General features: G+C 45.2%; 2 protein-coding genes across 2 annotated transcripts in view; both read left to right on the forward strand.

Moving 5' to 3' along the window:
- exoc4 (exocyst complex component 4) overlaps positions 1-5,231 on the forward strand; it is a 106,303-nt gene extending 101,072 nt beyond the window's left edge. Inside the window, exon 20 of the mRNA XM_062382910.1 lies at positions 2,595-5,231. Within this exon, the coding sequence (XP_062238894.1) occupies positions 2,595-2,832 (238 nt within the window). The 3' untranslated portion in view covers positions 2,833-5,231. The remainder of the gene's footprint in view (positions 1-2,594) is intronic.
- Positions 5,232-7,135: 1,904 nt separating this feature from the next.
- lrguk (leucine-rich repeats and guanylate kinase domain containing) lies at positions 7,136-19,263 on the forward strand. The gene is made up of 20 exons (XM_062383375.1): positions 7,136-7,204; positions 7,487-7,588; positions 8,155-8,236; positions 8,350-8,450; positions 8,725-8,806; positions 8,933-9,057; positions 10,088-10,231; positions 10,420-10,500; positions 10,731-10,817; positions 11,034-11,140; positions 11,645-11,764; positions 12,322-12,418; positions 13,353-13,466; positions 13,805-14,006; positions 14,874-14,987; positions 15,460-15,617; positions 15,895-15,983; positions 16,326-16,394; positions 17,666-17,784; positions 18,052-19,263. Exons 1-20 carry the CDS (start codon positions 7,136-7,138, stop codon positions 18,264-18,266), a joined length of 2,277 nt encoding a protein of 758 aa, XP_062239359.1. The 3' UTR covers positions 18,267-19,263.
- The last annotated feature ends 1,890 nt before the right edge of the window (positions 19,264-21,153 follow it).

Here is a 21,153-nt window from a genome sequence, read left to right on the forward strand (position 1 = left end):
CCGGTCCAAGTTAACACTGGAGAGTCAAAAGCCCCATGAACAGGTCACCAGTCTCTTACACACAGAGACAAACACGCTCTGAAACAAGCAATTTGAACTCTCCAAGTAACCTAACCTCAACATTCATAGCTGTAAATACAAAGAACTAAAAAACTGAATTCCAAACACAAGAACCTTATAAACACCTAGGACGACACAGAGGTTTGCCATCACCATGCCTCTGTAGAAAGTCAGAGGGTAAGAGTCAGGTACAATTTAGTTTATTCCTCTTGTTCAGAATCAAGTCTTCTCCCTCTCTGAGCTGTTTGCTGTAGAGAGCCGGTGTATTTGAAAGAGAGGAGCCTCGCCTGTTCACAGCTCCGTCCCTCAACGGAAGAATTTTGTGTTTTTTTTGCAGGTTATACTCGTTTTTCTCATTAGATCGTAAATTATAACGAGGCCGGTTTTCCTCAAGCGTGCAGTTGATCACCAGGTCTCAGGGAATGTAGCGGTAACGCCCGTGTAACCGAGGTAAATCCGGCGCACTCCATCACGCACTCTAAACGTACAAATACACGCTCAAAGCCGTTCAGACATTCATCAGCCAGTGAGACAAACACAAGCAACTTCACGGCACATTTCATTATGAGATCTAAAAAACAAAAGTGGGAGCCATCTTTCTTTTCTTCCTCGCCTTCCCCCCCCACCCCCCCTTCTCAGTAAACGAATGTGACCCTCATCAATATTGACAATCTTTTTCATGAAATGAGCTCAGGGACGGAAAAATGAACAAGACCTTGGAGAGAAATTGAGAGCGGCGGGGAGAGTGAGACAGAATGCAAATGCTCTGATGACCAAGGGCATTACTTGTCAGGGCGAAGGCAAAAAAAAAAAAAAGAGAGAAAGATATACGCCGCTATTCGTCACTCACAGCTTTAGTCATCGCTCTCGTTTTTCTCCTCGCTCTCCGCCGCTCTATCCCCATCTCATTCATTCTACCCCTTCATTACTCTTTCCAGGTTCTTTCTTCCTCTCCTGTTGGGTTTTCCCACAATGACAGCAGATAAAACACCTTGGAACAGAGGCTCCCTGAGTGCTCGTTAATGCCTCGTTAGCAGTGGAAATGATCATCTCAAGAAGGGGATGGGTCTTGGTTGGCTGCTGGAGCTCAACAAATGAGATCAAAACATCTTCTCTTTTCTTTCTTCACTGTGCGACATCGCGGAGATTTGGATCCATTTACCTTTAATTTCCTCTGGGCTCAACCCTCTTTCTGCAGATTCTTTACCGGACATGTTTACAAAGGAGTCTTTTTCTCTGCTGTCACACGGCGGAGGAGGTGAAGACAGGTGGAACTTCTATTTCTATCTCAGTCAACACCTCCAAGGCCTTTCCTCAGCCTCAGGGCGACAGTGATCTCTCCCGGCTGAGCTGCTGGTCTCACGGAGCAGCAGGGGGCGCTGCTGTGGACTGACAGTAGTCACTTTATTGATTTTCACATTAAAGACACATGATTGAAAACCAATGGCTGTACAGGACAACACATCACATATATGCGCATCCATAATATTCCGTTTCACATGGATTCACACATAAAAGAAATCTCTGGAAGAGGAAACTGTTTATGTCAACAAAATAAACAGAGACCAATCAATATGGATTTTTTTAATAATTATGAAATATAATTGAGGACTTTAACCACAAACTTCCAGACACAAAAACATGATTACAGTTACATTTTCATTTTAATATTAAACATAGTACAATATGTAGTACACATCACCTGCTGTCCACTCCTTTCTTCTCACTGTATTTAAACCGACTGTGTGGGAGTAAAACATTTAGTGTATCATCAGAACACAGGATTTGCCCCATAGCCGAGGGCAGATACTGGCGAAATGTGTTCTCGTGCCTGCCTGCGTTTTTGTGTTCCTTTGTGTATTTCAGAGCAGTGCACACATTACCACACACATGCACACATACACACACACCTGCACTCTCCAAGGTATTTGACCTGTTTGCCCCCGAGCAAAGAATAATGGTCTCTCCTGCATCCCAACACTCTCCTGCACTACTCCACCACCTTCAGCCTCTCCTCCTAGGAATGTGAAAATTGTGTCCATTGTGACGAGTTACCTTTTCTTCTAAGAATCCATATTTATGGCCAACTATTGTGTTACCCTTGTTGAGTGGATGCTAATGAGTTGTACAGCCGTTGCTCACATACACAGGTGGTACATCTCTGAGTATTCTAGTTTACAAAAATCTGATGTTTTAGTCAGGATGGAAATGTGTGTAACGAATGTACCACACACTTCTTCAGTCTTTGGGCTCTTTCAGCACAGTTGTATTAAAACGGTTTGTAGCTGTCAGTGTCTCCCCTCTATCTCCAGCTCCTGCCAGCATCAGGCTAAGGTCCTTTACTTCCTCTTGAAGGAAATGTATCTCAAGAGCAGCAGTTAGTTTCCTTGAGCTGTAGTTTATCCTTTTTGATTCTGCACAGGAATCGTGTAAAACAAAGGAATATAAAGCACAATCAGCTTTTTATCCTTTCTATTGCAAATGCTTTTCTTTTCTCTCTCTCTCCTCCTCCTCCTCCCTCCTCCTCCTTGCAGGCAGTACTATGAGATGCTGTACAACGCGGCGGACGAGCTGCTGAACCTGGTGGTGGACCAGGGCGTCCGCTACACGGAGCTGGAGTACATCAACGCCCTGTCCCTGCTCCACCGCAGCCAGACGGGCGTCGGCGACCTGAGCACCCAGAACACCCGGCTGCAGCGGCTGAAGGAGATCATCTGCGAACAGGCGGCCATCAAGCAGGCCACCAAGGACAAGAAGATCACCACGGTGTAGAGAGGCGAGCAGGTCGGGGCTCAGAGGGGGCGGAGCCTGAGAGGGAATAACTGTACATTTTTCAAATAACCGCAGCTTCACATGTTTGTTTTTTTTCTTTTCTCAAAACTCCTGATTTGTTTATCAGGGCCATGTGTGGGTCGAGTGCACAAGAGTGAGAAATGATGGAAATTAAAGAACAGAGTTGTATGTGTGTAGACTGAGATGGGGATGTGTGTGATATCTGTTGTCCTTCCAGACATGAACTCCAGAGAATGTCCGATTGGGTCCAGACCTTCATTCGTCCCCTTCAGAGAATGTAAGAAGAATATTCAGGGTTCATGTCTCAGAGCAGCTTTAATGTGATGAGACACATCTTAGTCGGGGGGGCTGACACATATACTTTTCCCCGAACTCTGCAGATTATAATGTATACTATATATGCAGCAGTGTCTCCCTCTAATTGGGAAGTGAGCTGACAACCAACTACAGACTTTCCCAAGTCCAGCTCCTTGTATATCTATATCATGAGGTAACCTATATTGTATCGGCTCCTAACAGCCCCCCCCCCCCCCCCGCTCTCCGCGACAATGACTGCAGCTGCAGAATGAAAAGACGATTGTCTCGGACACTCACCCCAAACTTAGGCCCGCCATCAAATCTCATTTTCCTATTAAATCTAAACTGCTGCTCTCAATTACACCTCTATCTCTCCTCTCGTGGCGGCCCCACGGGCCCACTGATTCTGTCTGCAGTAACAGATGCCAGATTAGACTGTCTGAACGAGGCCACGTCTTCCGCCTGCTGCCAATTTGGGTCGGTCCCCGAAGAATTCCCATAGCGGAGAACGGTGTCGCATCTACGGCTGTTACAAAAATCTGTCTTTTGTTTTGTCTTACAGTTTGAGCAGCTTTAGCGGCTGCAGTGTGAAAAGTTCCTCACCGACCGAAGGACTCTGTAACTTAGGATAATTTATTTTTGGGGCTAACTTCAATTTCATGGCCAGGAAATAATATTTCAAGTCCAGCACACCGCAGCTTCATGATTTACACATTTCTACATTAATCAATGACTTTTCATACTTTATACGTTTCTCCTTCTTTCATTTCTCGTACATTTCCATCAGGTGTACTCGCTCTATAAAACCAAACTAAAGCCATTCTGACTCTTCATGTTGTCGCGCCCACCACCTGAGTCTCTTTCAAAGTGAACTAAACATATAAGCTCCAGAGACGATCACACATCATTCCCCTCCCAGCGAAGCCCCCCTGCCCCCCACCCCCCCCCTCCCTGTTCTTACTTCATTAACTTGAGAGAGAAGTACTTAACGAGAGCAGGAGAGGGAACTGGGAGTGTTGTCAATACAGCGCGGGGCCCAGTGCTGGTCTCCCCGAAGCCCACGGAGCGATCCATCATAATGACACATCGGCCGGGATCGATGGGAAAACAACGGCGAAGCTGCCGAGGGGTTCGCCCACACCGCTCTGCCACACGTACACACTGTGTTGAAATCTGGAAACTGCTTACTCTGCTGTTCACTTCACAGCTACTTTTTGTAATGTTATACATGAGGAACTTTAATACAACGGTAACTAAGTGTGTCGTGTCACCGCTAGCGCACACAGAAGTCCAGAAGGCTTCTGTATTGGGGAGACTGAGTGTATATAAAGATGGATGACGCTTCTCCACTTCCTTCCTGTTGTGGAAAAGTGAAGTAAGAGAATGTTCCTGATACAGGTGGCGCCATTTTGTGCTTTGGATGTTGTTAGGAGACGCGGTTTGAACAGTAATGAGGAGGCGTGGTTTGAAGGGTCCTGCAGATTCATGCACTCGACCAATCACGAGGCAGTCTCAGCTGTCAATCATGTTTCACTTGAAACCAACCTTACCAGAAACATGAACACTTCTACTTCCTAAAATCTATTTCATGTGTACTTTGACTTTTTCATTTTGTGCCATGTCCCATCTGCTAACATTGATAATTTGTCCTTGTCTGTAGCCAGCCACCAGGGGGCACTCCAAATTATTTCACTTTTTAAGGGGCTGTCATATCATCCATCTTTATTTACAGTCTATGATTAACTCTACGTTTAATGAGTGAAAACCGCACCTGTTGTCCAAGCCTCTTTTTTTATTATTAATGAGTGAAATATGTCAAATGTAATAAAGGTTCCATTTCATGTTTTGTCTTTTCAGCGCACCTTTAGTTTGCACACCTTCTCTTTGCCTGATTCAAATAAGAATGTGTTAAATTCTAGACATTTATTTTTCTGTCGGTCTCGAACAAGTCTAAACATCTGTCCTGCTCGCCTGTTGTCATCTTTAAAAATGCTCTGAAAAGTTTGTCTACTCTAAATCAAGCACGTGTGAGTTTTTGTTCCTGTGCAGACACTGCGAAATAAACCATCCAATCCTAGTCACGTCCTGTGTATCTTGCAGAGTTTCTATTTTTCTTTGTGTGTTGCGTATTTTCCACTGGGTGAGGTGCACCTGACAAAAGCTCCCAGCTACACACACTAACCCTCTCCCCCGACGTGACAGCACCATCCCTCACTGTGTTCGTCGTGCCTTCATGCATCATGCGAGTCAAGGCCGATCCAAAAGCAACACTTCCCCCGACAGGCGTGATGTGTGTAGTGACACGGTGCGAAGGCATGAAGTGGAATGAGAAACACCGACACGTACAAACACACAACCGGATCGGCCCTGTGTTGTTACGGGCGTCACTCCTGCACATACCTGCACACTAGTGATATTTGCACACTACGGATTGTGTTATTAAACGGATTGTGTCGACTGTCACTGAGCCTTCGAGCGTGAGTCAAGTGTAAACAAAGAATACCCCCCCCCCATTGAAATTCTGTCACTACTTCTACATGGACTCCTTTGCCTTGTTCAGGATGAGGCATTATTTACATCATAATGTTAACATGTGATGCTAATACAGGTTTATATTATCAACTATAATCCTGTTTACATGATACAGCAAGTAATGTGATTACGTCCCCTACATTCCCACAAGTATCAGTTTAATACAAGATGCTGCCTTATATTCTTTTGAATGTTTATTTGTTATTTTTCAAAAAGTCTCCAGCTCCTTGGCAGGTTCCCATGTTGTTTGCATGTAAATTTGATCATTGCTCTTACTCTAATGTCCAATTTACTTTGGATTCAATGCATTTGCAGAGGCCCACCTTCTCATATTTAGATTTTCTAACCGAGAAACATAAACTTCTCATATTCCCTCCATGAGATAACTTATAAGATTTTGTAAATTGGGGAATTTAGTCAAAAAAGTAATGTTTATAAATAAGTAAAACTAATTGAAACCATTGACATTCTTCAATTGCTGCTTGGGTAAGTGAAAGTACTTTGATATTACTTTGACATGTTGTGCATGATGTTTCATTCTGCGAGTGAACTTTAACAGGAAGTGCAGTGTGTGTGTGTTCTGAGGCTGTGAAGGGACAGATGCTCTCAGGCTGCTGCAGCTCAATCCAAATCAACACAGGTGATTCCCTCATAATGACCTGCTGCTCCTCACGTGGTGGACACGTGGTGCACCTTCTCCCTCCTGATCTCCTCATTAACGTTTTATTTTTTTTAAACTCACATCGGATGCCAACGTTCAGTTCCTCACTTCTCACGACCCTCAATTGAACGTTTTTAATTTCGGTTTAAGTCCCCGGGGAGTTTAAACGCTTTAAAATCCAGATGTGTAGCTTGTGGCTTATGGCAAGCCAAACAACTACACTACCCATAGTTCCTTGCACCTGTTGCTAGGCGCCAGAGGAGGACGCTGGGAGTTGACGCGAACTTGACAGATCACCGGGATCCGGATATTTAACGTGTTTTCCATTTCCCTCCCTCATCATTTAGAGTGCCTGTCTGTCAGTAAATAGCCTGGTCCATCGTCGGTGAGGCTTCTTTCTGAGACAATGAGGAAAACAACCGACAGGGACAACTGCCCCTAACCCCACGAGGCGACTGGGACAGCTGTCTCCAAACAGCGCTGCTTTAAAGTCAGTTGTCTTTAAACGGTTATTCATCGGAGACAGTCGCTTCCACATTATCAGTGGATGTTTTTCTGTTGACAGCGGAAGTGTCTCTCTCACAGCCACTGACGCCTCCTCCGCCACAGCTCCCAGTAGCTCCCGCAGCTCCCAGCATCTCCCAGCAGGGACGAGCCGGAGGAGAACACAGACATGGAGGTGAGGCTTCCACACATAAAACACATCTCTCAGTTTCACTTACATGTTGTTATTTATTCGTGTGTTTGTGTGGTTGTTTGTGTGTGTGTGTGTGTGTGTGTGTGTACAAATCCATGATTGCTCCCCAGGTGAAGCAGGTAATCTTGCAGGAGAGGTCTGTGGAAGTGAAACAACAACACAAGGTCACATGCTGGATTATTTTTGCTATTTGCTATTAGCAGCGTTATGAGCCATTAGACGCTTGGTCCATCTGCATGACCCACGTGCATGTGAGCTTCTTGTGATCAGGAAGCTACTGGGTGATGCTTTCTAGTGGCCTCATGCCATGCTGGTGTAAAGCTGGGCTGTGGTTCCCTCTCTCCCCCCCCCCCCCTCCCCCCCTGCTGTAACAAGCTGCACAGTCTCCACACGCTGGCCTCAGGGGGACTTTTTAATGAATGCATTTTGTGTCGTGATGTTTACAGAAGACTGGTGTCTTGACTGCGGAGCTGGTTTCCAGCCGTGTGAACCAGCTCAGACGGGTTGGCACTGGGCTGCAGCACCTGTACTATCAACTGTCTCTGCCTGTAAGACCATTTGCTCTCAAACCAGTTTATTCATTGATAATGAGCAGCTTGTACCAAACAAAACATATACAGGTACAAGATATTAAGAGCTAAATGAGAGAGAGAGAGAATATGTAAGAGTAAATATAGAATAAATGCCAAAGATAATCACAAATTAAAAGTAACATTTTATATACCATTTGATCCAGATTTAGTATAGAAGGACAAGAAATGTATGTTGCTTCTTTCTACTCATTTTTGGATTTGAAAACGATACATTAACGTTCATTTTTGTAACTGAATTCATCAGGTCTTTCTTTTATCAAATGTATTTTATTCTGCCTTTTAAAATAAATAAATAATGATAAATGGAACTGTAGTAAATGAGTGATACACACTTTGGAGCAGCAATGTTTTTTACAAGCAGGTACAAACAGAAAACACTTCAGGATTCATGAACAGACACTCTCAGGCTTAAAAGTATTATCTGATTTAAAAAGATCAAATCAAATATACTGCCATATTGTGTCTCTTTGCATTTAGAGGCATTTTTTGTTTAACTGAGGTTTGATTTTTCTTTCGTCTAGAATCACAATCTCAGCGACATCTCTGTCTTAAGCAACTTTGTCCATCTTCAAAAGCTGGAGCTGCCTCACAACAAAATTCAAGGTGAGTCTTATGTGTGAATTGGATGACGTGCATGTGTTAACTCCTATTAGAGACATATCATTTATATATAAACAGACGGATTAACTTAATCCTCAACTTTTCTCCTCTGCTAGATTTGTCCTGCCTGAGCCACATGCCCTACCTCGTCGTCCTGGACGCCTCCCACAACCAGATCTCCAACTTCTTTGGATTCCAGCCACCCAAGAACTTAAAGGTGACTCGGGACCTTGAGCTGACAGGATAAGGCAGCACGTGATTGGTGGCTCGGGCTTCGTTCTCTCGCGCTATTCCCCCAAGATAGGCCCGGATTTCCATGGCCCATCTGTAGTCACTTAGAAAATGCTTACCAGGCATTAGCTGCCCTTGAATGACAGTGAACTTTTATTGAATTAAAGATTCTCTGCCGCACTCTGGATTTAGCCCAAGTATTTCTTCAGTGAGAGGTACGTATGGCTTCTATACTCATTGTGCTGCTCTTTCTCTTCCAGGAGGTAAATTTCTCCCACAACCGCATGACAGCAATGAAGGACCTGTCCGCGTATTCATCTCTGAGCAAACTGGATCTAGACCGTATCCTTACTGAGCAGCATTTAAATCCATGTGCACTAGAAATCACCCCCCCCCCAAACTCCCTCTCTCCACCTGTATTTCTCCCCTGTGTATTATTCCTTAGTTGCCCCCCCCCCCCCCCCCCAGACAACAGCTTCAGCGAGGTCAGTGGTCTGGAGAAATGCTGCCGGCTCGCTCATCTCAGCCTCGCGTGCAACAAGATCTCCAGGATCCACGGCTTGGACAACCTGCCGCTGAGTCATCTGTGCCTCGTAGGTTTGTCTTTTCTCCGTTGTTTACAAACGGGCGCACATTCACACGTGTACGAGCATTTTGCATGACTGTCGATGCTTCACGGGATGAGCACTGTGCACACAAACACTTGTTGGATTGAATTTGGGGTTGTTATTCCCTTGTGTGCTCAATTTCACCTGCTTCTGTTTGCCTCTCTTTTCTCTCCTCTGTATTTATGTCTCTGTTCTGGGGGGGGGGGGGCAGGTTTTTAGCTCCAGTAAAACCCTCGGCCCCCTGTTTAGAGATTCAACATATGGTCGACCAGCAGGCCTCTTCTCACTCTTTTGCTCCCCCCTCTCCACGCGGCTCTGTGTGTGTACACGCGTGTGCTCTCCTCTATCAGTGTTTCCTCACTGTCAGCAGACACCGGTCCGGCGGTGTCTGACCCCTTGGCTGACAGCTGCCGGTGTTGGAGAGAGCCTGGACCAGGATCAGCACACAACCACCTCGTCCGTCCAGCATCCATCTCATCCCATCCCTGACCCCTCTTCTCCCCCCCTCCCCATCTCCTCGCTCGCCGCCTCCCCAAACAGCTCGGCCTTGTCAGCCGGCCCGTTTCCTCGCTCATCACAGCAACGACCCCGAGCTTCAAGGGACCAACGCAGTCCCCCCCCCCCCCCACACACACACTGACAGCGGCCCTCTGCCATGCGACGCGCTTGGCAGAGGTGTGGCCAGACGGCGAGATGACAACTTTAGTCACCGGAATGGAGTGAGAGGCAGGCGGGGGACCCCGACGAGGGAGGAGTGGGTTATCGGCTGCGCTAGCACCTCGCCAGCTGTTCGCCTGTCAGTCCTCACCCATCAGGATTTAGCAGAGAGCGGCAGCCTGTCACTCAACCCAGCGCTGAGGGGGGAGAAAGTTCAGGCGTCCCGCAGAGCGACCATGACACGTCCTTAATATTTATTAGCGGGAATCGTTTAGCGGATATGAAGAAGAGGTGGTGGTTCGGAAGCGTGCACATGCATATGCATGACGCTCATGTGTCTCTTTCTGTCTGTGTCCAGAGGGGGAACCGGCTGGAGAGGATTGAAGGGTTGGAGAATCTAAAGAGTCTGCAGGTTCTCGACTTGTCTCTGAACAGCCTCAGCAGCCTCTCTGGCCTCCAGAACCTCCACCTGCTGGGCTCCCTCGACCTTGAGAAGAACCTGGTACTGGTCCAGAGACAGAGAACTGGTTCATAACAGAGATGAAGTGTTCAGATTCCGTTTAAAATTAAATATATTAAATAGACAAGATATAGAATGACATTTCACGCTTTCTAATTTCATTGTTTACCAATGAGCTGCCCCAGAGGAATCCCACAGCATGATTTTTTTTGTGTGTTTTATTTTGTCAGATTTGTGAGATTCAGGAGTGTAAGCACATTCACGATCTTCTCCTGTTGAGGGACCTCAATCTGCTGCACAACCCCGTCCAGGTAACACAAACCTTCTATCTGAACTAGCACTCATGTGTGTGTGTCAGAGGTGAGAGGTCATCATACACGTCATATATCCTGCTGTGGCCTGTAATCCTTGAGCTCCCATGATGACCTCCATCTGCTCAGTGTTTTACTGGCGCCGCTGTTGAGTGTATTCTTTATGAGGTTTCATCTCAGAGAATGTGTTTTAATCTAACTGCTCCATATGGTTTTTGTGTAACTAACAGGAGCAAAGAGACTACAGACTGTCAGTTGTTTATCTTCTGCAACACCTCACTCTGCTGGACCAAGAGGAAGTCACTGCTAGAGAAAAGGTATAAATGAACACGTTATTCTGTTTGGTTATTATTGTACCGTGTATAAAGATGGTCGATATGATGGCTCCTGTAAACTGAAGCCAATCATACAAGATGGCGGCACCCCTATCTGGGATAAACCAGGAGGAAGTGGAGGCACGGCGTCCATCTTTATATCCAGTCTGTGATTGGTCAATAACAATAACAACATCAACATTTAAATATCCCTTCCAGGTGGCGTCCGTGAACAAATACGATCCTCCAATGGACGTGGTGGCCGCCCGAGAACACATGACCCACCTTTTGTATCAGCTGATGCAGCCCCAGCTGCTCTATGACAGGTACACAATACTACAAATAATACCACAACCTCATATATATATATAACCGCAGATATCTTGTAAACTCATCCGCCCTGACAGTTGTGTCCAAACACGAGCAGGGTTTTATCTGCAGTGTCCCTGTACTGCTCATATTATCTCCTCTCTAAAAGAAGGAAAAAGATGAGTTCATGCATCAGCACTTTTTTCTGAAAACATCCATCATCAGCAAATAAAATGCTGCAGCTCGACTCGTTTTAACATTCCCCCCCCATGCTTCCTAGAAAGCACACGTCCACAGTACCTCCAAGGTTCCTTTTATATCGATCGTAAGAGCGACATTCAGGAAGGGTGAAGTTTGTGCTCCGGCCTCGTGGTTTTATTATACCTAAGTCTGGTTCATCTCCAGTAAATGGGAGGGAGGTAACTGTGTGTGTCTGTGTGTGTGTGTGTGTGTGTGTGTGTGTGTGTGTGTGTGTGTGTGTGTGTGTGTGTGTGTGTGTGTGTGTGTGTCCTTCCTACCAGTACCTTGCCCAGTGCCGACTCTCCCTATCCCATGCTGGTGCTGACGGGTCCTCAAGGCTGTGGGAAGAGAGAGCTGGCCCACCGACTGTGTCAGGACTTTAACGAGTACTTTGGATATGGGTCAGTATGGAGTTTATGTCCAGTCCTCTGAGACTCACTGTCAATTATTAGTTCTTATATAAGCCCAAAACTTTAGATACATTAGTCCAATAGCATAAACTCATATGTTAAGTATTAAAATCACTTAAGGGGTATTTACAATGTAAAACAATAAGTCCTGGAACATTTTAGCTTGGAACGAGGGGATTTCTTCACAACCAGTATAATGAGATGGAAAGATCACACCAACCAAAAACTCTGCAAATGAAACTATATTTTATCTGTAGATATTAGATTACACAACAAGTTTAGTAAAGGAAGCAGCGTTTACATGTCAAATGAGGATCAGATACGTATGAACGTAAAGAAACATGAAAAGAAACACATGTAGAGGAACTTTTATCATAAATTAACAACATATGCTTGGCTCTCACTGGGTGGTTGACTGGTCTTCTGCCGGTTTTCTGCCCCCTTACTGGCCCTTAGTGGTTACACATTGATGTCATAAATTGTATCGCTGGATGTGTTTGATGAATATTTCCCTGTGTGTGTGTGTGTGTGTGTGTGTCTGTCCACAGAATTTGTCACACCACAAGGGAGCCGTACTTCGGGGAGGAGAATGGAAAGGATTACCATTTTGTCACTGAAGAGGACTTCCAGACCATGATTCACATGGTGCGTTCCCCCCGACACTAAAAGTTTTATTTTCGGCATCAAAGGTCCGAGAAGTGGCCGCATGAGAAGAAAAGTTCTGATCTCCTGCACAGTTCCATAAGTCACTCGAAACATGATAATTCTCGCTTGCAGTCTGATGTAATGTACGCTTTGGTTTTTTTGAAAAGCTGCATCTGAAATGAGCTCCGGTCACATAACTCACACAGTCTCTTAATTGGCTTCCTCGGTCATAACGAGTGGAGTAGATGAGATGATTATGTTTTTAGCAGGACGTATTGATTTTTCTCTTGTTAACGGCCGTTTAAAACCTTTACGTTCAGTCAAATGGTCGCCTCAGAGAAATGGCTCCCTGCACCTTGAAGACATGTGCGTTTCATCCCCTAAGAGTGGCGTGGGGGGGGGGGGGGCAGTAGAGGTCGTGGTCATGACGTGATTTACACAGCGAAGGCTTTGATGCTGCCATTGATGCCTTTTTGTCTCCTCCAACAGAGGAAGTGGATCAAGTTAACCTGGCAGTCTGCAATTCTCAGAAATGACATTTGCAGCCTCAAAATTTACAGTAATTGCAAAAAAAACGACAGCTTTATCTCAGGGATCATAACAAATTCTTTCAGTTGTATTTATGCATCTGTATTGGATTTGTCCATAAGCTCCTTGAGAGCTGTTCAACAGCCCTGGAGGCCGGCGGACACAGGGTCAGAGGTCAAAGGTCATCTGTGAGAAGTAACAAACCAGGTGAAAAGATCAGTTCGCAGGTGGACAAGTGACCTCGGGTTGCTTATCTTGACAGAACTTGCCGAGGCTGTGTATGTGTGTGACTTGAGTTGATAAACAGCTCCTAACTGTTCTTTAGTGCTGCACTAAAATGCTCTCTCCTTCTCCCCCCCCCCCCCCCCCCCCCCCCCCCCTGTCATAAATGGAAACACCCTCTCAGGGTAAGTTTATGCAGACCCTGCAGTACGGGGGTCACAGCTTCGGGCTGAGCAGAGACGCCATTGAGGACGTGGCCAGAGAGGGACTGGCCTGCTGTTTGCATGTGGAGCTGGAGGTACGCATTACATTATAAATATCAACAACAACAAAACACACAAATACAACCAAACATATAAAACTTGATCAGATAAAATTGTATTTATTTACTCATCTTACGAGTACACATCATTTTTGCATTGTTTATTTTGTCAAATCAAAGTTTTCAAACCAGCATGTTTGTTAAAAAGTTTCAATTTTGACTGATTTAACAGTTGGTTAATAAAATCAGTCGGGCTCTTGTGTAAACTTACAGCTATCTGTGCTCATCCTCCCTAAGAAGTAGCCCAGGGAGTCATACAGTTATAATTTAAAGGTATATTATAAACTTGTGTGGCTGCTCGTCCGTCCCTGCAGGGTGTGTTCAGTCTGAAGAACAGCTCCTTCGAGCCTCGGTACATCCTCCTCATCCCCACCCGAGAGGACAAGTACAGGGGCCACCTCAGGGGCCGTGGGCTCTACACCCCGGAGCAGATCGACATGGCCGCCTCCCGTCTGGAGCTCTACAGGAACACCAACAGGCAGCGGCCGGGCTTCTTCGATGAAGTGATCCCCTGTGGTACGGCCAGGCAGCACTTTGTCACCGAATTATTTCCCATTATGCCGTTAGCCGTATTAATTCATCTACAATCCGGTGCTTACTTACAGTAATTTAATATTCTCCTATGGCTAATTTGATCCATTCTACTAATTAGTCAATTTTAGGTTTAATTGCAGTGTAAAGTGCTATGAATATTTATGAAATAATATCCCACAAACATCAGTGTTTAAGCTAAGAAAACACCTAATGGGTTCCCAAATGAGATGTTATGATCTTTCTACTTATTCAACCTTTGTTTATCGTGTTAGTAAGATGGAGATTTAAATGTCCTGCTCTGTTCACAGGCCGTTCGTCATTGGAACTGTCGCAAAAAAGCAAATATACCCCCCCCCGACCTCTTCCCCTGGCACGGATAAATTAAACACACTCCTCTAAAATCCATACACTCCACTTTCAATCCAATTACCGTATGCATTAAGGGCACGTGGCCGCGGACTAGCTGTGTTTGTCATCCCCTCATGAAAGCACTCAGACATGTTAGCTGTTTTCTTAATGAGACTAACATACAGGGAGCGTGGGACACTCATCACTTTTATGCACTGCTGGCCAGCACCTCATTACACTAAGGTCATCCTCCCCATATCTTTGAGTCATTACTGTTTGATGAGAGATGTATCGGCTCTGCTCACAACCAGCTTTTCTTGTGTGTGTGTGTGTGTGTGTGTGTGTGTGTGTGTGTGTGTGTGTGTGTGTGTGTGTGTGTGTGTGTGTGTGTGTGTGTGTGTGTGTGTGTGTGTGTGTGTGTGTGTGTGTGTGTGTGTGTGTGTGTGTGTGTGTGTGTGTGTGTGTGTGTGTGTGTGTGTGTGTGTGTGTGTGTGTGTGCAGATGACTGGGAAGAAACGTACCCAACACTGAGGCAGAGGGTGAAAGAATATCTGGTGATGGAGGAGCAGGAAGAAGAACCCAACAACATGGCGCTCCCTGGCAACATCTCCACAGGTGTGTGTTTGTTTGTTCAAAGCATTAAAGCGTCATGATCATTGCCACAGACTGAAGGAAAGCCAAAGAGTCTCTATATGCCCCCTGGTGGCTGGCTGCAGTATACATCATAAGTCAGATGTATAGCTGTGTAGCCAAATGTCCATCTTTATATACAGTCTTTAATCAGCTCATTTAAACTGTTATAGAATGTCTCTGGTTCTGGAGAAGCAGTAGAAAGTCAGATGAATTCACTTAAGTTTCTCAGCTTGGACTTAAAACCTTTTTATTAGAAAGTCAGAGTTTCAAACTGTTCTAAATCTGTCCATCAGTGTGCCACTTTAAGTTATAATCCTTATGATTAAGATTTGTTCATGCTTTACATTGTGCATTATATGTTCCTATAAGCACCGTGTGGCCACAAGTATTCTGTAACCATCATACACAGTGTTACCCAGTACTAATATACACTCTCTGTCTCGTTTGGCCTCAGGTCACAAGCGGGATGAGAAGCCGGCGTCCCCTCCAGTGGGGTCGGGATCAGGGACGCTCTCGTCCCACCTGGCCTCAGCTCTCGACCCCTCAGATCCCGCCCACAGAAACTACATTGCCAAGATCCAGGCAGAGCTCGCCCCTCAGAAGAGCGCCGCGGTGAGTCCCAAGCTGTGGGATGAAAGATGTATCAGCTGGGAAGCCTTTCAGGAGTGCTACATCATCATCTTGACTCTATAAAATCTATAATAACATCAGCCTCAACCCTCTGACAGGATGCTTGCTATTCTTTTCCTACCTGCATCCACGTCCACCCCTGTTTGTCCCTTTTGATCAACGTCCACACCTACCATTCCTCTTCTGTCTCCCCTTCATCTCACCTTTGTGCTGCGTCTTCTCCTCACCTCCTCCGTCTGTCTGTCTCTCCTCCCTGCAGGAGCTGGCGTCCATCAGAAGGCGTGAGCAGCTGGTTCGGGAAGCGATCGTGGGGAAGAGCCCGGGGGTCTACAGCCAGCTCTTCAAAAGGTCCATTATCAGGAGCACACACTCCAGCGCCTAATTCCAAGTGGCCGCTCTCATCCGGGCCAGATTTGTAGTAATGGCAGCACTTGTCCTAACTGCGTTTTGATGGCCTGTGGCTAGTGTTTGACCTTGAAGGTGAAGAGGCAGGTGTCCAAACTGTTTGCAGTAACGGACTCGTACTCGTGCTTTCCCCAAATGTCCCTTAGTACCTGTCAACTCCTCTTACTAAACCAAATATGAATGAACGGTTGCATGTTGTATTCTAGTGGATTGTGTTTGTGTGTGTGAAACTGCTTTATCCTGTGATTTATACATATCTTTAATGTGTTTTTTTGTCTGTCTCAGCTCTCCTCTAACGGCACCGTCACCAGAGCAGGGTCACGATCCTGGTGCACATTTCTGTGACGATCACAGGTACACACACACACACACACACACACACACACACACACACACACAAACACACACAATTATCTCTCCGTAACCACAAAAGACATTTAATTGACTTCCATAAATTTTCTTGAGCCGTTTCTTAACCATATTTACTACTCGCTTAGCCCTAATCCTAACCCTTACACACACACACACACACACACACACACACACACACACACACACAACACACACAATTATCTCTCCTTAACCAAGTACCTTTTTTAATGTTGCAGATGATCACTGATCAGTAACAGGTGCTGGTGCAAACATAGAGTTAAAGACCAGATGTTTCTGGATCTGATCTTGAATGGATCTGTGTACATATGTTACACATGTATAATACACTTGTATGTGTAACAGATAGTGAGCTGTTGAGCCTTTGCTCTGCACGACTCATAAGAACGTCTCTTTGATTCCTCCTGAGAATCCAGACGTCTTGTGTTTCCATAACAATCTCAAGCTGAAGATTTGTCAGCAGGAAACTTCTGTCGCACAATGTTTTCCTCCTTAGTTCTTTTATAGAGTGCGGTTTATGAGCCAAATGTGAGCAGACACCCTACACACGTGCACAAACACACAAACACACCCACTCCTGAATTTCTCATTTTAAAGCTTTTGCTGCATTTTGAAGAAGCACTTTTTTCTTCTCAATGAACAGAGTTGCTACAGAAATAAGGATTCTATCAGTCTTGCACTGATATAGCACATGTGTGTGTTGTGTATTTTGCATGCAACAGCACACACAGCTCTCTCCCTAACCCACACAACATTTTGTCATTACTTCTCCTCTAAAAAGAGATGCTACAGAGATACAGCAAGTTGGGTGGAAATTGATCTGTTCCCGGTGGTATCGTGCACTGAGGAGGCGAGCTTCACAAAAACCTTCTGTCAGCGCAGTGTGGGTGAAACCTGCCCCCAGTGTTTGCACTCTGCATTACTCATCCCTTGAGTATTTCTATAGAGGCTACCAGACGTCTACCTACCTGTCGTCACAGCACTCAGAAGGGATGTGTCTTAACTTGTGTGTTTCTATCTCACACATTGCAGCAGGAGATCCTGTCTCTCTGATGGGAGTCGTGTTTGTGACGGTGTGCACACTCTAGTGTAAAACTCGTACACTTCTCACTGCGTCAACATCTTCCCTCCTTTTCTATCCTTGTCTTTACCCCCCACCCCCACCCCCCACATCTTCTGTCTATGGTGTCTTTACCCCCCCGTCCATCCCTTCTCTTTCTTCCATCTGCAAGCAGCCTGGACGAGACTCGGGCCAGTTCATCTCTGTCCGTGCCCAGTTCAGCTGGGGCCCTGTTTGTCCCAGTGGCTCCGCTCGAAACCGCTGACCCTGGACAAGCCTCGAAAACACTCGAAGGTTTTTAGTTCTACTTATTTCTTTGTAAGCTATTTTGTCATTCATGTATTGATGGATAAATGTATTCGATTTTTGAGCCAGGGAAAATGCAACGCGTAATTTGTTGTGCACAAATTATGTTTTTAGTTTTAACACTTTTTAAAGTTTCAAACTCTCTGTAAATCACGTTAAAGATACTTTTCTTTACAAGATGATAACGATGACTGTATTATTTTAGCACCTTCCCTGGTGTATCTCCATATCTTAAATAAAACTCTACCTTTTCAGATCCCCTGGCCTCAGACCCCGCCACAGACGCTCCCCATCCAGACACAGATCAACCGGCTGAGGACGTGTCCCCGTCCTCCGTTCGACGTCCCGGATCCAACGTCAAGCCCATCCTCCCCCCCATCCCCACTGGGCGCAAGACCCCCGCAGCGCCCAGCCCGGCCCCCTCTCCCAGAGCAGTCGGAAAGGGAAGACATGCAAACAAGAAGCAGTAGCTTTTAAAAGTAGTTTAAGAAAGTCATAAATCAAAAGTAACTTCTGATTGTTAGACAACACTTTAAACTTTGGAAGACGATCCAACAAGGTTGATCCGTTCAGATTGATAGATATATAAGTTTATAAGTTGAAATATTAGCTCGATATGCTCAATTAAAGAGAATCACTAACAGGCGACCATTAAAACCACAGATCTGCTGTTATCTCGGATCGAGGTGCGATACACTGTCAGCACTAGCCTCTTCCTGTTCCCTGCTCCTCATGTCACAACACGTCTGGGTCTTTTTACACTTGCTTTGTGGCGTATACTTGATAAGAGATGGTGTTAATGACCATATATAAGGGGACTATATAGTGTAATTATAGGCAAAGTTGTGCGTTTCCTCATCGGGCCTGAAGCTCGAGCTGTCGACACACACTACGAGTCAGCCTCACGTGGATTGACACACACACACGTCTTTCATTTAAGATAAATACAGTGTAGCAGAGAAACTACTGCTTTGTCTTTCTGTATTAACACCTTTTAGATTTATGAGCATGGGGGGGACGCATTCATCTTGGAAAAGCTCACGTCGACCAAGTATGTCCTGTTTTATGAATGTGGATTAATTTCCCCGACAGTGAAGTGGCATTACGCTTCCCGCTGCTCAGTAATCTCATCAAATAGGATTTGCTATTGACATCTAGATACTGATCTTCTATGTGTAGCGTAGAGCTGCTTGTCATCGCATGAAAAATACATCATTAATCTTTATCTCCTGTGTTTGGGATTATTTATTCAACTGGAAAAGTATTCACATGGAAGTTGTTGACAGGTATTAAACAGCGAGCCAAAACAAAAATGTCTGAGTGAGTTTGTGTCGGTGTGTGTGTGTGTGCCCCACATAGCCACGCACACTTGTGTATCCGCTTGTTTGTGAATTTGGCAAAGCATTGTTTATTTGTGTCTCATAGCAAATGTCATCTGTCACAGATGTATGCATTGCTTATTAAAACTGTGAGTCTGTTTGTAACTGTGTGGGTGTGTGTGTGTGTGTGTGCACATACTGTATGCATGTGCCGTTTCCTGGACTGTACGTGTGTGCAGCACTACTACACACAGACACACACACACACACACACACACACACCTGGCCATCCATCACTGTCTCGTCTCTGAGGCAGCAGATGTTGCAACCCCTGTCATAATTCTTTGGCTGTTTGAAGCCAGACAGTGACTTTCAGGCCCCTGGGGTCTAACCTACTTACTCTGCAGTCTTCACACATTACCACAGCCTATCATGGACCGGTGTGTTGTCTTTGTGTGGGGGAACGTTACCCTGACTTTAGCTCTATGAGCAATGACATGTGAAGGTCTTTATACGCATTTAAAGGGAGCTACAGAAGTATAACGTTGAGGTTAGCGGATGAGTGACTGGAAACTTTGCTTTAATAGATAGATAGATAGATAGATGACGTCCATCTTCTTGTAGCGTGCAGGGTGACATGGGAGGACTACAGCTTTTACTGCAGCGTATCATTTCACACGTTTATATGTTTACTGCATAAAACAGTATAAGAATCATTATAAATGAAGGATTTAACTTATGTAATGATATAATGTGTCCGCTCGTCTCAGTCGCTGGAAAATAAACCTGTTGCACACTTTCCTCCGGACCTAACTCCTCGAGGCAGAAACACTTTTCACCGCAGGATAAAAAAAGGAGAGCACATTTTCTTGGAGGAACAAAGACTTGAGATTTATGTCTGCAGGAGAACAATTTTAGGAAAGAACTTTTAACGTTGTGTCTAAGACTTTCAAAGTGGAAGGAACGACAATGAATCTGTGTTTTTATTCTGCTGAAGGGGTTGTAATAAATAACAGAGATGGTTTGAAATAAGAGGAATCTGAAGTAGTGCTACATCAGTTTGACTGATAGAACTCTCAGTTCTAAAACAGCACTTTGCTCTTTAATAGGTATTTTACTTTGTAAATCAGCCTGACAGAAAGATTGGAGATTTAGTCAAAACTTCAATTGAAACTTTGCTAAACTATGCTGTATAATATACTAAATATTCTGCTATACCATATATTACCCTTCAGTATTACTGACTGCCCTATACTATACTTTATTATACTGTTGTTTTTTTTTTACCAAACTTGAGGGTCTAAATTCTGAATATGACTTCTGTTGACCATACAATACCCTCAGAAATTCTCCCAATGGAAACCAGTAGTGGAGATGAAGAGGAATGTTAGTGGTTCACATTGTGAGGGATGGTATTTAGACAGCTGATGTGTTCCAGTTAGTTTAAGTTCAATGAAATGATGGTCTTATGTTGCCAGAGTTATTTCCACTCTCAATTTCACGGAGCCAGCACCAGATGAAGCTCTGGCTCAAGCTGCTGTTCTTCTCTCATAGTTCAGATAATGATCTGGTAAAGTGGAAGTGAGTCGCTCTGACCTCTCTTTTTAAATACAGACCTGTTGAGGGAGGTCAATCTCACTCGGAGCTTCTCCTCCATCCATCGCGGCCTGTCCTCCCCTGCTCCTTTCACTCTCGTACCATTTCCTCTGGCCTCAGACCAGGTGCTCGCCACCATCATGGAGCCTAATGAGCTGCCACCGCCCTTTCGAACAGCCTTCAATTACACAGTGATTTGTCGGCAGACACACACACGGCAGCAGTTAAGGCCACTTTCACCCGCCGTGGGTTTTCTTATATGAGGTCTCGTGAAAAACCATGGGAGGAGAGAGGGAGGTTACAAGGCTGAGAATGGACTGAGGAAAGGAGTCTGTGAAAGAACCCCGGGCCCCTCACACGTGTGGAGGGGCCCGGTGTGACGGAGCAGCCGGGACACGCCCACTCAGCTCATGCATGTGTCTCCTCCTGCAGAAGGTGATTT

This window comes from Platichthys flesus, chromosome 23, assembly GCF_949316205.1.
Source record: "Platichthys flesus chromosome 23, fPlaFle2.1, whole genome shotgun sequence".
NCBI lineage: Eukaryota > Metazoa > Chordata > Actinopteri > Pleuronectiformes > Pleuronectidae > Platichthys > Platichthys flesus.

Bases quoted from the DNA above. Each gene is read 5' to 3' on its own strand.
- lrguk (XM_062383375.1), top strand. From the start codon at position 7,136: ATGATTGCTCCCCAGGTGAAGCAGGTAATCTTGCAGGAGAGGTCTGTG. The intron at 8,807-8,932 runs GTATCCTTACTG...CCCCCCCCCCAG, and splicing joins GAGCAAACTGGATCTAGACC to ACAACAGCTTCAGCGAGGTC. The intron at 11,765-12,321 runs GTCAGTATGGAG...GTCTGTCCACAG, and splicing joins AACGAGTACTTTGGATATGG to AATTTGTCACACCACAAGGG.